The 14,676-nt window shown below is 38.1% G+C and overlaps 1 protein-coding gene across 1 annotated transcript in view; it reads right to left on the reverse strand.

Annotated features, from left to right (window-relative positions):
- Positions 1-14,676, reverse strand: part of EPHA4 (EPH receptor A4) — a 186,303-nt gene that overhangs the window by 24,453 nt on the left and 147,174 nt on the right. The window contains exons 9-11 of the mRNA XM_060767902.2: positions 9,781-9,839; positions 7,670-7,783; positions 4,964-5,149 (exon numbers count right to left, since the gene is read on the reverse strand). Coding sequence (XP_060623885.2) covers positions 4,964-5,149; positions 7,670-7,783; positions 9,781-9,839 — 359 coding nt within the window. The remainder of the gene's footprint in view (positions 1-4,963; positions 5,150-7,669; positions 7,784-9,780; positions 9,840-14,676) is intronic.

Here is a 14,676-nt window from a genome sequence, read left to right on the forward strand (position 1 = left end):
CTGCAGTAATCTTTGCACCTAGAAATACAAAGTCTGTCACTGCCTCCGCGTTTTCTCCCTCTATTTGCCACTTCTCAATCATTCTTGTTGCCATAATCTTGGTTTTTTAATGTTTAACTGCAACCCAGTTTTTGCGCTTTCTTCTTTCACCTTGATTAAAAGGCTCCTCCTTGCTTTTGGCCATCAAAGTGATAGCATCTGCATATTTAAGGTTGTTAATGTTTCTTCCAGCAATTTTTACCCCAGCCTTGCATTTGTCAAGCCCCGCACATCGCATGATGTGTTCTGTATACATGCTGAATAGGTTGGGTGAGAGTATACAACCCTGCCATACGCTTTTCCCAATCTTGAACCAGTCTGTTATTCCATGATCAGTTCTTACTGTTGCTACTTGGTCCTTATACAGATTTCTCAGGAGAGAGACAAGGTGATTTGGTATGCCAATACCACCATGAACTTGCCACAATTTATTATGATCCACACAGTCAAAGGCTTTAGAATAGTCAATAAAACAGAAATAGATGTTTTTCTGAAACTCCCTGCCTTTCTCCATTATCCAGCGGATATTAGCAATCTAGTCTCTCGTTCCTCTGCCTTTTCTAAACCCAGTTTGTAGATTGGGCAACTCTCGCTCCATGTATTGCTGGAGTCGTCCTTGCAGGATCTTAAGCATTACCTTACTAGCATGAGAAATAAAGGCACTGTACAAAGGTTTGAGCATTCTTTAGCATTTCCCTTTTTTGGTATGGGGATATAAGTTGATTTTTTCCAGTCTGATGGCCATTCTTGTGTTTTTTTCATATTTGCTGGCATATGGCATGCATCACCTTGACAGCATCATCTTTCAAGATTTTAAACAGTTCAGCTGGGATCCCTTGTTGTTAGCAATGCTTCTTAATAAACATATGCATTAAAAACATAGAATTAGAAACATCTAAACATTTAAACCAATGATTAAAAGTTACTCTAGTATTCCACAGCCTGTTTTTGGGCTTCTCTTGGGCAACTATTGGGATACTATGTGAACAGAACACTGAAGTCTCTGAATGATTCCAATATAGCACTTATATACTCAAGGCCTGTAGTTTGTAAAGATCGAGATGGGATCTTATAGTTAGGTACAGGAACATGCTGGGAGCAGTACCACATATGCATTCACCATGTACGGATTAGGAGAGGGGAGCCTTCTCACAAATACGAGGAAGAGGAATCTGTTTAAGTAAACAGAAATTATTCCTGACCAGAGAAATTTAATGAAGGCCAAATAGTTTTTCCATTTAACAAAGGATATATATCCACCAGTGGGAACTGCACAAATGTTTGGCTAGCAAAAATTGGGCCCCTGTGAAATATTTTCATATTGAAAAGCTCTTATAATTGTGTCTACATTAGCACATTTTTCACTCAGCAGGTTGCCTCCACTTGCAATTCTACTAGGAGCTCCTATTTCAGAAATAACTTGTTTTGATTAGAAAACAATATGCTAAGGAATATTAATGTCCTGTCAATTTTGCACCTTTGCAATTTTTAAATTTTTTTGTTGTTTTCATTAGGGACAGCTGGTTGAAGGCCGTTCTCGGAACATGTATGTTCATGACTCCCATGGCACTTGAAGACAGTGCCAAACTATTCAGTTCCCTGGTCTCATTCCACATTTCCGCATGCAAACTAGTCTGTATGTGAATTGAAAATCAGGCATCTGTAGCCCTAACTATCTTATTTGCATGAACAAAGGTTTCTCTTTTACCCACTCTCTATGTGTGCAAAAATCTAGGACAGCTGCATCAATATGAGCTTAGAAATTCTGGCCAGGAATTCAAATACTTAAAGGCAAAGGCTGCGGAAAATCACCCTCTTGATATATGAGCATTTACACCTCCTGATATTCATCAGTGAGAATGGAGCTCACTCAGACCAAATCTGCATATTTCCCCATGTCATTTACTCTTTGCAACTGTGACTAGTCACTTGACAGAACAAATAGATCTAAATGGGTTTTAATTAACCTTCTGCAATCAAAAGGTACTTTGTCAACTTAAAGAAATAAAGAGACACTCCTCATTTGAATATATTAATTCATAACTTCTGTAGTCATTAAACCTATGCAGAGAAGTGTTGCTGTGAGAGAAAGAAGATGAGATTCAATGCCCTTTGTCATCTTATTTTGCTCTAATTTCTCCAGTCAGCTTGTGGTGGTCCCTGAGTGGTACTGGGTAATGTGAAGGTATATACCTTCTCTTGGACTTTGATTCAACTATGTGGTTTTTGTTTGTTTATTTAAAAGAAAAGAAAATGATGTTTGTATTTATTTATTTAATTTAGATCCTTATTTATGTTTATATTGAAAATATGACACATTGGAGGCAATGATTAATCTGTCTTGGTGGAGGAACGACCATAATATGACTGTACAATTACCCATACTGTATGAAAAAATGGATCCAAAGAATCTACCCACAAAGGCTGACCACAAGCTCTAAAAGAGTGTGTTGTCATCCTGAGGTCAATTATTAAAAGTGCCTGATTCACCATTAATAATGTATTAGTGCTATCTTGCTAGCCTGCACTCCACACACTCTCTCCCGCACAAAACACACACATCAAAATGACCCCAACCATCTATCTTGTGTTGTAATTTCAGGAGTCTTAAATGCACCCATTTATCACAAAGACTCTGTAAACCTACAGGAAAAAAATTGAGATGAATGTCTGCCTAAGTAACCCTGTTTAGCAAATGGTAGCGGCTTGGAGGTGCCTCTGCTGGCTTGCAGCAAAAACATAAACTTTAAGGAATCAGGCAACAGATTGACTAGGTTTGGCCTCCCACCTTCTGTTGGGAATTTTAAATCATTTTAATGCAGTGACAAGTGCATTATGCAAATGCTATCTCATCATTTATAACTGTTACAGCTGTAACAGCTTGGGGGTCAAAAGCCTCGGTGGGATTTCAATACAAAGATCCCCTTGTTGATTCTCTGTTTCACTAAGGTGGTATGAAAATACTGTCTCTAGAGGGGAAAAATACTGCAGCTTAAAACAGAAATAACGTTTTAAAGGAAATAGATCTGTAAAATCACTTAAACTGTTCAGATATCAATCTAGGCTACTATGAAAATTCAGGAGGCCCTAAATGTGACAACCAAGCACAATTTTCAGCAAAGAAATTCATAGGCTTTTCTTTAAAATACTTGTGACTTGAAATGTAATCAGTGTTCTCACTATCTGCTGTTGAGTTTGATTACAAAGTTTTTTTAAAAAAAAAACCAGATAAATGTAGAATTACAGAGAAAACAAGCACTTGTATATCTTTTTTATCTGCCCATATGTAATTAACAATATTTATATTCATGATATGGAGCTCCTGGTAGCTCAGTGGGTTAAACCACTGAGCTGCTGAACTTGCTGACTGAGGGGTCGGCAGTTCAAATCCAGAGAGCAGCATGAGCTCCCACTGTTAGCCCCAGCTTCTGCCAACCTAGTAGTTTGAAAACAAGCAAATGTGAGTAGATCAATAGGTACCGCTTCACCGGGAAAGTGACGGTGCTCCATGCAGTCATGCTGACCACATGACCTTAGAGCAGACAACACCAGCTCTTCGGCTTGGAAATTGAGATGAGGACCACCCCCCAGAGTTGGACATGACTAGCCTTAACACCAAGGGGAAACCTTTACCTTGACTATTCATGATATAGGACTAAATTCAATGTTCCACTGGTATACATTTCCAAACTTTTCTCCTTCTATCTTGTAGACCGCAATGCTACCTGAAAATCACATTTGGATCATTCCCCAGCCCTCCAGTTGGTTTGGACAGGGAATAACAGGGAAAAGGATTGAGTATAATAGGGAAGAGCCCCCTTTTTGCTCTGCTATGGTAAGAACACCATTACAACCTATGAAATAATTTTGCAAATCTGAGCTCCTTATGTAACTAAAACAAGGACGTTTAAAAAACAAATACAATTGATAAATGTTATATTCTGTAATGGGCATTGTTCAGGATTACCTGGATACACTGATAAACTTTAATGGTTTAGTCAAACCAAACCACCCAGTAAAGTCTTTGGTTTAATAAAATGAAACACAAACTGAAAGCTCAACAGCTATTCCTTCCAACAATACCAACCTGGCTATGTTTTACAGTTAAACCCAGTGATCTCTCTGGAGCAGGGCCATCTCAAACAGTTAGGATCTGTACAGCATACACCCTGCCTGGTTTTTTGCTCTGGCAGGCTAACACAAATTTCACAGGTGCATTTGAATTCTAGCCTGAAAACCGTGACTGTGAGGTTTCACTCTATTTTTAGTGAGACCAGAGTTTACTGGTACAGTGAATGCTAATAGCCTTTGCGGGGATTGGGGAGGGGGGTATATACAAGGACAGATGTGGCTCAAAATGGAAATAAACACATGAAAGAAATCAGAAGACAGATATAAAGGAAGTCTCCTTCTCTACAGTGGTACCTAAAATTCCTCAAGCATATAATACTGAAAGTTTACTGTGCTGTGACTCTGACAAAATATTTTAGCTACTTTGATTACCACCTGCTTCTTTCCAACCCCATAAAATCTCACCTTGAACTTAAAAGATGATTTTCAAAAATACCCACTGGTACACCAATAAAAAGACATGGGAAGGGGAAAAAAAACATTCAAACGCAAATATCCTTCCATCACATCTCCCCTAAAACCTTGTAGTGTTATGTTTCCTTGTAAAATTATGCACAAGTTGCTTGGAGATAGAGTATCGGCTGTAACAATAAAACCATTTATAGCTGACAAGAAGATTAATGACTGCTTCTGCACTGATTTCCTCCTATTAGCTATCAGTGGATCCATCCCATCTGTCATTTCACAGCAAGACAGAGGAAAGCCCTGTACAGATTTAATTTCATAGTGACTTTGAAACTGTTCTGGTTAAAGGCATGGTCACACATGGTGTAATAGATCACGGCCTACTTACATTTTGTAACAACTCCTTCCAAGTGGATTATGTTGGGGTGGTCAAACTGCCCCATAATGCTGGCTTCGCTCAAGAAGTCCCTTCTCTGTTTGTCTGTATATCCAGCTTTCAAAGTTTTGATAGCAACACAGATCTCCCTCTTTCCTGGAACCTTGAGACGACCACTGCAAACTTCACCAAATTCACCTATGGAGTGGAGAATGAATGGATCTTGTTAATTCGTAGACTAATAGAGTTGGAAGAGACCACATGGGTCATCTAGTCCAACCCCCTGCCATGCAGGAAAAGCACAATCAAAGTATCCCTAACAGATGGCCATCCAGCCTCTGTTTAAAAGTTTCCAAGGAAGGAGCTTCCACCAATACTCTGAGGCGAAGAGTTCCACTGTTGAACAGCTCATATGGTCAGGAAGTTCTTCCTAATGTTCAGGTGGAATCTCCTTTACTATAATTTGAACTCATTGCTTCTAGTCCTAGTTTTAAGGGCAGCAGAAAACAAATCTGCTTTCTCTTCCTTATGACGCCTGTTTACATATTTATACATGGCGACTGTCTTGTCTCCTCTCAACTTTCTCTTCTGCAGGATAAATATACCCAGTTCTGTAAGATGATCCTCATAGGGAGTGTCTCCAGACATTTGATCATTTTAGTTGCCCTCCTCTGGACACGTTTCAGCTTGTCAATATCTCTTTTTAACTGTGGTGCCCAGAACTGGTCACAGTATTCCAGGTGAGGTCTAAGCAAAGCAGAATACAAAGGCACCATGGCTTCCCTCAATCTAGACACTATACTCCTTTTGATGCAACCCAAAATCCCATTGCCTTTTTTAGCTGCTGCACCACACTATTGGTTCATGTTCAACTTGTTGTCCATGAAGACTCCAAGATCTTTTTCACATGGACTGTTGTCGAGCTAGGCATCACTTATCCTGTATCTTTACATTTCAATTTTTTTCTGACTAAGTTTAGTATCTTACATTTGTCCTTGTTGAAATTCATTTTGTTAGTTTTGGTCCAGCTCTCTAATCTGTTAAGGTCATTTTGAATTCTGATCCTGTATTAGTTATCCTTCCTAATTTTGTGTCATCTGCAAACTTGATATTCATGCCCTCTAAACCTTCATCCAAAGTCATTAATAAAGATGTTGAACAGAATTGGGCCCAGCATTGAACCCTTCGGCACTCCACTAGTCACTTCTTTCCAGGATGAAGAGGAACCATTGGTGAGCACCCTTTGAGTTTGGTCACTTAACCAATTACTGATCCACCTAATAGTAGTATTGACAAGCCCACATGTGACTAGTTTGCTTGCAAGAAGGTCATGGGGGGACTTTGTCGAAAGCCTTACTGAAATCAAGATATGCTACATCCATAGCATTGCCTGCATCTACCAAGTTTGTAACTCTATTGAAAGAAGAGATAAGCTTAGTTTGTCATGACTTGTTTTTGAAAAATCCATGTTGATTTTTAGTAATCATGGCATTCCTTTCTAAGTGACTGCAGACTGCTTCCTTAATTATTTGCTCCAGAATCTTTCCTGGTATTGATATCAGGCTGACAGGACGGTAATTATTTGGGTCCCCTTTTTTGCCCTTCTTGAAGATAGAGACAACAATTGCCCTCCTCCAGTCTGCTGGGACTTTTCCTGTTCTCCAAGAATTCTCAAAGATTTTTGCCAGTGCTTCTGAAATGACCTCTGCTAGTTCCTTCAATACTCTTGGATGTAGTTCATCTGGCCCTGGAGACTTGAATTCATTTAGAGTTGCCAGGTATTCCTGGACTACTTCTATTTTGGGTTGCATCTTCCCTATTACCTTGTCCACTCCGTATTGCTCAGGTTGAACCCCAATCTCCTTTTGGGGAAGGCTGAGGCAAAGAAGGTGTTGAGCAGGTTTCCCTTTTCCCTATCCCCTGATAGCATTTCACCACTTTCTCCTCACAGAGGCTCTACCGTTTCCTTTGTCTTCCTTTTTCTACTGACATAACCAAAGAACCCCTTTTTATTGGTTAAATCTCTCTGGTAAGCCTGAGTTCATTTTGTGCCTTAGCCTTCTGAACCTTTCCCCTACATATGTTGGTTATTTGTTTGAATTCATCTTTGGTGATTTCCCCCCTTTTTCATTTGTTGTGCATTTGTTGTCCTTTAAATCTTAGCTCAGTTAAAAGTTCTTTGGACATCCATTCTGGTTGTTTTAAACCTTTTGTTTCTTTTCTCCTTGCTGGCACTGTTTGCAATTGTGCCTTCAGTACCTCACTTTTAAGAAACTCCCATTCATCATTAACTCTTTTAGTATCCCTGTCCATGGAATTTCCTGAAGTTAGCTCTCCTAAAGTATAGAATATGTGTATGACTTCTCTTAGCTTCACCCTTAATTTGTATCACAAACTCTAAGAGCACATGGTCACTTGCACCTAAGGATCAGATCCTCAGTGTTAGGATCAGATTCAAAATAGCTAATCCCCTTGTTGCCTCTTCTACCTCCTGACAAAAAAAATTATCTGCAAGGCAAGTGAGGAATTCGTTCAACTTTGTACTCTTGGCAAAGTGGTTTAGCCACTCTGAAAATATTATAGATAGATAAAGATGGAACCAAGGGGCCTGGCCATAAAAGTAATTAAGTAATTGCAAGAATTTATAATCCAATCATTATTAATCAATTTTTGCTAACCAACTGTCCTTAACTAAATATATATATATATTTAGCTTACCAACACCAATGACCTTTTCAATCTTTATGCAAGAAGCATCAATTTCTTTGGCAAATTCTCGCACAGCTTGGTTTGGATCTTCATATGTGAAGGGATCGACATATGTTCTAACACCTGTAATGCAAATACGTCTTGTCAAAGGTTGCTGCTTTAGACATGCAAACCATAAAATCACAGGCACATGTATACAGAAGACGAGTGAAGAAAAACAAACACCCAAAAAGACTGTGCAATCTTATTATACATAAGTCTTTCCACATATTCAAATAAGTAATCAACTTTTGCTCCAGGGCTGAATGTCACTGATAGAGGAAATATATTAAAGTCAACTTGTGTAACAAATAAAAATTGCTTTTTTAAGGGAGAGGGAGAGTACCAATACAATGCTTTTATTCTCAGTAGATTTTATTAGGAGCAATAATGGGTACACATATCTGATATTAAATTTCTTTTAGAGTTCCCCTTCCCATATGGAAGCCATTTCAAAATGGATGTCTAGAAGGAGTGACCTCCACAAATTCTATATGCAAAGAAATAAATAGTAGGTGGAATCTGAATTTTCTCTTGAAGATTATAAATAAATATTTCACCACAAAACAATTATTTCCAAAATCACACACAGAGATATCAATCCTTGTGACTGTTCAAAAAATGCTTTCATAGGATAATGTTACTATGAGTTTTCAACATGGGAAATTATTTTAAATAATTTGTGTGAATAGTAAGACTGAGCAAGTTAATGATATGGCAGTGTTTTTTACATGCATTTTTATTCAACATCAGTGCAACCATTCATTCCAGCAATCCAAGAGGAAATAAAAACATGTATGTAAAATGAGAGGCACACATGTTCAGGTATCAGATTTCTGTGTGGACAGGCACTTTTCTATTCTATATGCTTGCCTATTCAGGAGTAAGTTCTAGGCTGACGTCAACGAGATTTATTCACAGGGAGCTGTGGTATAGAGATGTGATACCCGTTTGTAACCTAAAATCTTAAAAGTCTGATTTAGATATCTATTAAATGGCTGAGGAAAGCCTGATAGGGCCTACGCATTGAAACATCTCTTTAGTTTCCTTCCAGCAGTGGGCAAATACTTTTTCATTTAACGGAGAACTATAAGTGTTGCATTGTTACAAATTATATTGTGTAACTTTAGAACATGTGCTTTTAAGATGGTTATACTTTAATTTTGGCTTTTTGTATGTTTTAATGGTAATCTTTTTTAATGTTTAAAGTACAGGATATAAATAGAAAGAAAAACAACAGGCATGGATTATGATAAATGTAAGTTACTTGGGATAGCCACAACAACTGAGGTATTTAAAATATCAAATACCATCTCCCCCCCCCCCCCCCCGCCCAAGAAAAAAAAGAATGCATACCAAATGCAGATGGGATGCATACTGTCCCCACCACACCCAAAAAACTACTGTTCATAAGTTCAGAAAATGCTGTGCTTTATTCCATCATGCCAAGGAAGGCTGGCTCCTCCCAAACCACTTTAACAAAATTATTACTGCTTTTCTAAAGTCTCAAATACCTTGCGAGATTTGAAAACGTACTCACATCTTTGCAGTAAATGCATTTGCTGATCACTACGTTTGGTGCAAAATAAGGAGATCTATAGTACAGAGTTTTGAGGAATCAAATCTTATTGAATTTCTAAATGATTGATTAATTTGATATGGCTCCTTTGTTGCATCTTCTAATGCTGCTGCTGTGGTTACTACTTCAGTTTTATGAGGCTGAACTCAAGGCGATGCAGAGGTAACAGCAGCTTCTGAAATTGCTGCTTCTCCTTCTCAGGAGGCATCATAGTTAAAAGTAAAAGTCTTATTTCAATACAGATACAAGAGAGGAAGAAACTGTGCAGATTCCAGTTATTTTTTTTAAAAAAATGAGGTAAAGCAACAATTCCCAATTTCCTTATTCCCGGAGATCTTTCTCCTTTGTCGGGTGAAACAGAAATGGCAGCTGCTTCTATCATGAAAATCTAGGAATATGTTATGAAAATGTACCCCCCCACCCACCCACCCACCACCAAGAACACCCAGAGAGAACATGCTTTGTGAACCACATCGACAAACCAAGCATCACTGTCTTTTACCTTGATTCAAATGTTTCTCCTCATCTGCTTCTTGCTTCGCCTTACTATATTTGCTCCGTCTGTTGAAATGAAAAAAGAGCATTATAAATCAAAATAAATACCTTACATAATGGTGAAATGCAATTCTTCCAGACCTGCCAACACTTGCATTAGTAGACCTGCCAAAACATGTTCTCTCTGCTCCTTCAGTCAATGACTTAACCTAAACTTAAACCTACTTGTAACAACAGAAACTGTCAACTTACTTGGATGGCACTAAATATTATGATCAATCAAAACAATACTCTGCATTTGGAAAAATCTGTTTTGTTGTTTGTTGTTTTTGTTTGTGCATTAACATGAAGCATTTCTGTGTCAAATTTGGAAACACTAGTTGTGTTTTGTGCTGATCTGTACAAGTATGTAGCAATTATGGTATTTGTATGTAGTCGCCAGATCTGCAAGTAAAATCTAGTTGATGTTTAAATATAAATTACAAGCATATCCCTGATTAAGCTGTTTTCACCCTCCTCATGTGCATATAAATAACATATTATTCTACAGCTTCATATTAAGACTATTCATATTATTACAACACACGTTCTATGCATAATATTTATAACTTTAATTTCCCAATAAGGGTTTTTATAAATGTAGCAGCATCTAAAAATCTAATAAAATAAAAGCTTTTTATAAAGAAAGAACTTTGACATAGTTAAAAGCAACTACCAACTTCAGTTGATCTTAGCATTGCTGTATGTTCTTAGGTCCTTCGGTTTGGCCCATAAGATGAATATACCCAAGGAACAAGTATTGCTAAGAAGTATAATTCAAAATTGCCATCTTCTAGGACTACTACAGCTTTTGCTGCTTTTTCCTATGAAGTCCTATGATTCCCCAAATACATACACACTTCAGCACTGCCAAATCTACAATGTTCATGGACATCCTTAACACATTTTTGGATCTATATCCTGGCAAACTATCTTTGAAGTCACATGAGGAAACCCTTTCAGATTTATAGAATCGATAGGTGACTTCAAGGTATGCTTTCTCTTGTATACACATGCTTTCTTACATGTTTTGTCTTTACTCTTTGTTCTAATTGAAGCACATTTAATGTATTTTGCCCCTAAGTTTATATGTAAGATGGCTTTATACCTTATATTAGAAGTGCAATACTATGGCAATGAAATGTGCACTAACAAGGAATTAACTGCGTTCCTCATGAAGACTGCCTATACAAGGACATTACATATATGATTCTTCTCCAACATGGCAGCCTTCAGATATTTTGGACTACAGTTTCTGTCATCCACTACTGTCCATGTTAGGTTGGGGTGATGGAAGATGTAGTCTAAGAATCCCAATGCACCAGGTTGAGGAAGTCTGTTACATCTTATACAAATGGTTTGAATATGGAAGCAGGACTCTAGAGACCTTGATTGGAATCCCTGCTCAACTATGGAAACCCAAAAGTCACCATCTTAGCTTCAGAGGAAGGCCATAGTAAATCTTCTCTGAACAAATCTTGACAAGAAAAACACATGATGGGTTTGCATTAGGGTCATTGTAAGTGAGAAGGAACTTGAAATCATACAACAACAAATACACACAAATCCAATGACAAACTGAGTTTATATCAAAGTTTAGCATAGAAATCTCTCTCTCTCACACACACACACACACACACACACACACGAGCGCGCGCACGCGCGTTAAGTCTATAAAAATAAGGACACAGTACATAAACTGTTCTGTTTAGATGAAGATCTGGAAACTTCTGGCCCTCCAGACTGTCAGTCATTACTGCCCACTGTTCATCAACATGACCTAAAGCTAAACGGATAACACATTGCAGCTGATTCAAACTTATACATAATTTGGACTCATACACCTCTAGTCACTTAATTTATATATGCATTCTCTTGCCAGAAGCAGAGAAAAATTGGCTTAAAATCCCCCTTTTATTTTGCTTTAACATAAAAGCACTGCAAGGAAAATGGATACACATGTTCTGAAGAAAGAAGAAACTAAAAAGAGGACAAGAACACTTTTTGGTCCTTCTAATTACAGCTTATTAGCTGTTAATAAAGGCTTCCCAACCTACGATTTGCTTCAGTTCTACTCAGGTCACCTGTTGAGCTTTTGCTTTGGGTGGGAGACTGCTGGGGCCTATTGTCTTGAAAAGATACTTCCCTCTGTTGCTTCCCACCCAGACACTCATTACTAAGTCACTGGGAGGCCATGGGAAGTTCTCAGGATGCCTGAGGAATGCTAGGCACAAGCTCGTATTCATAAGACAACTCACCTGAATGACAAAAAGAAGCCTTTGTCACAGCACTCAGCCTCATAATTATAGGGATTTGGGTGACAGTGATTAAATGGGAGGCGGGGTCCAAGGAAGGGAATGCCAGCATTTTGAAAAACTGCAGGGGTCAAAGAGCCCAGGACAGTCCACAGGTGGGACTTTAATATAAAGGAGAGGTGTGTCTTAAAATTTGACAGGCAGACAGGGCACAGGACAAATGAGAGCCAAGCCGTATTAGCAGGTATTGTAGGAAAACAGCATGGAACCATATACTTTTCTCCTTGCCAATGCACCAAAGCTGGCAACTTCGACCTTCTTAAATCACAGTGAGGGAAACAAAGGCAGTAAAAAGCTTAAAAGAGCTTCTTGAATAACGTGTTGGAGCAGACACAGAGGAGGCTGTAAGCCTGCCAAAACCCATCACTACAGGGACCTCAGTGGAACTCTAGTCTCTTAATTCTAGATAGTTTGATTTATCTAGTTTGTGATTATCATAAAAACAGCTTTTAGTGAAACAGTATCTAATGAGATACAAACACAAATGAAGCAACACTCTGTACCACTCTGCGCCCTTTTGGAAAGCACCTTGTAACACTCAGCAGTTACATTTCAATCATTTATTTATGAAAATTATTTATGTTGCACCCTACCCATGTAAAAACAACACTGGGGCAACAAGTCCAAAGCCATAAAAAGACACAACAAAGTATCAAATAAACAGCTATAGCAGAATGATCTATCTGCAGAGGAAACAAGTATCAGGTTCTCTAAAGATCTAACTAGTTAACCACCTAGTAGGGACCACCTGTGCAAACACCAATTCTGCCAGGTATTTGTTTTTACACCTCCATGAAGTCAAACTCAGGAGATAATTAGCTGAGTTCTATATGAAATGTCTTGGAGTCAAGTGAAAACGCTGGTCAAATGAGCCAAATTTGATGGAGCTGCTAGAGAACATACCTTTGTTATTGGGTTTCTGACAATACTGACATGACTTAGAATCACTTAATTTTTGTTATGGACTCTATAATATACGGGAGCACTTGCAACAAGAGTGAGCAATTATAGTAGATCTGGGACAATTTTCTGCCCCTGAAAGCCCTTCTCCTTGATTGCTATCAACAACAAACAAACACGGAAGAGACCTGTAACATAACCTTAAAAACTCTTTACAAGGTTGACTGTCATTCCACAGGCTCTTTTGAATTATACAATTAAAACAATATAAGTCCACTTTAGCATGGAAAAATCACACAGAATCCTGGCATAGTTGATATTCACAGTGCAGAGGTGTTAAAACATCAGTATAATTTCCCCTCTTCCATGAATGTGTGTGTGTAAATTGTGCAAGAGAAATTGAAAACATGGCATATATTCCGTGTCCAGAAAAAAAAAACAGGAAAGAAAACAAGCTACATTTAGTTGCATGCAGATTGCTTAGAAAATCTTCAATCAGCCCTGAAACACAATTTGGATGCCCTCATGATGATACTTGGCACAGATTTAAACAGATTGTGGAATGTGCACAACTCCCAAGAGAATTCAGCGTTGTGAGATAGTTTGCTTGACTTCAGAAGATCTGTTCCCTATATGTACAGTCCCTGATATTAGAGCTACATCTTTCAGCATCAGCCCAACAAACTTCAAACCACTGTTTACTGGTTTCCTTTATATCATTCCCACAAGCTATTGGGCAAAGTACCCATTCTAACTCAAAAGCATATCCATTTAGCTGCTTTTTTGTCCAGTCTGAACTCTTCTAAGCAAGCATTTTAAACCAAAAGAAGTGCCAGCAGCAGGCACATCAACTCCAGAAAGTCTGTCAGGTAGCCGGTTCCCAATAGCCTTCCCTTTGACAGCTTTATGGCCGATACTAAAGAGAATCAATAGGAGGGCAAGGGGTTGACATTTCATTTTCTTAAAAAATGATCCATTGAGGCACTGTTTGTCTGCCTAGGGAAGTGGCTTTAAAAATAAAAACAGAAATAAAACATATATAAAATAAAAATGAGGAGGCAAAGTGGAAACAATCTCAGAACTACTCGACAGGAAGAGTTTTTCTAGGTTTTTCATAATTAGAATTCCAAAGTTTTCAAAGTATCAGTTCTGCCATAAATAACAAAACAATCAATGAAAACAGAAGGGGTTTTAAGTCATCAGGCTCAGTGATGTTTTCTGTTGCAGTGGTTTTTAATAAACCTATCCCTCTGCATTATATTTTCATACAATCTTTTCCTTTTGTCAGCATGTAGGCAGGTGAACCTGCTGAACACCCACTGAAATCCATTACAGTGAATGACTACTTATCAGATATTATAACCACATGGATTAAACTGCTTTTCCTTTTTTTAAAAAAAGAAGCAGATATAAAACAATTTGAAGGAAAAAGAAGAAACATGATCTTATTTATATATATGATCAGAAATTAAGAGGAGCACTGCTGGATCACAGCAAGCATTTTTCTAGTATATCATCTTATTTTCAAGGTAATGGTAAGCAAGAAATTCTGGGAAACCCAAAAAGTGGATCATAATGACTAAAAGCTTTGGACTGGAAAAGGTATTTTGTATTTCCATTCCCCAAATCCAACAACCATCATCATAGTC

This window comes from Anolis sagrei, chromosome 3 (assembly GCF_037176765.1).
Source record: "Anolis sagrei isolate rAnoSag1 chromosome 3, rAnoSag1.mat, whole genome shotgun sequence".
NCBI lineage: Eukaryota > Metazoa > Chordata > Lepidosauria > Squamata > Dactyloidae > Anolis > Anolis sagrei.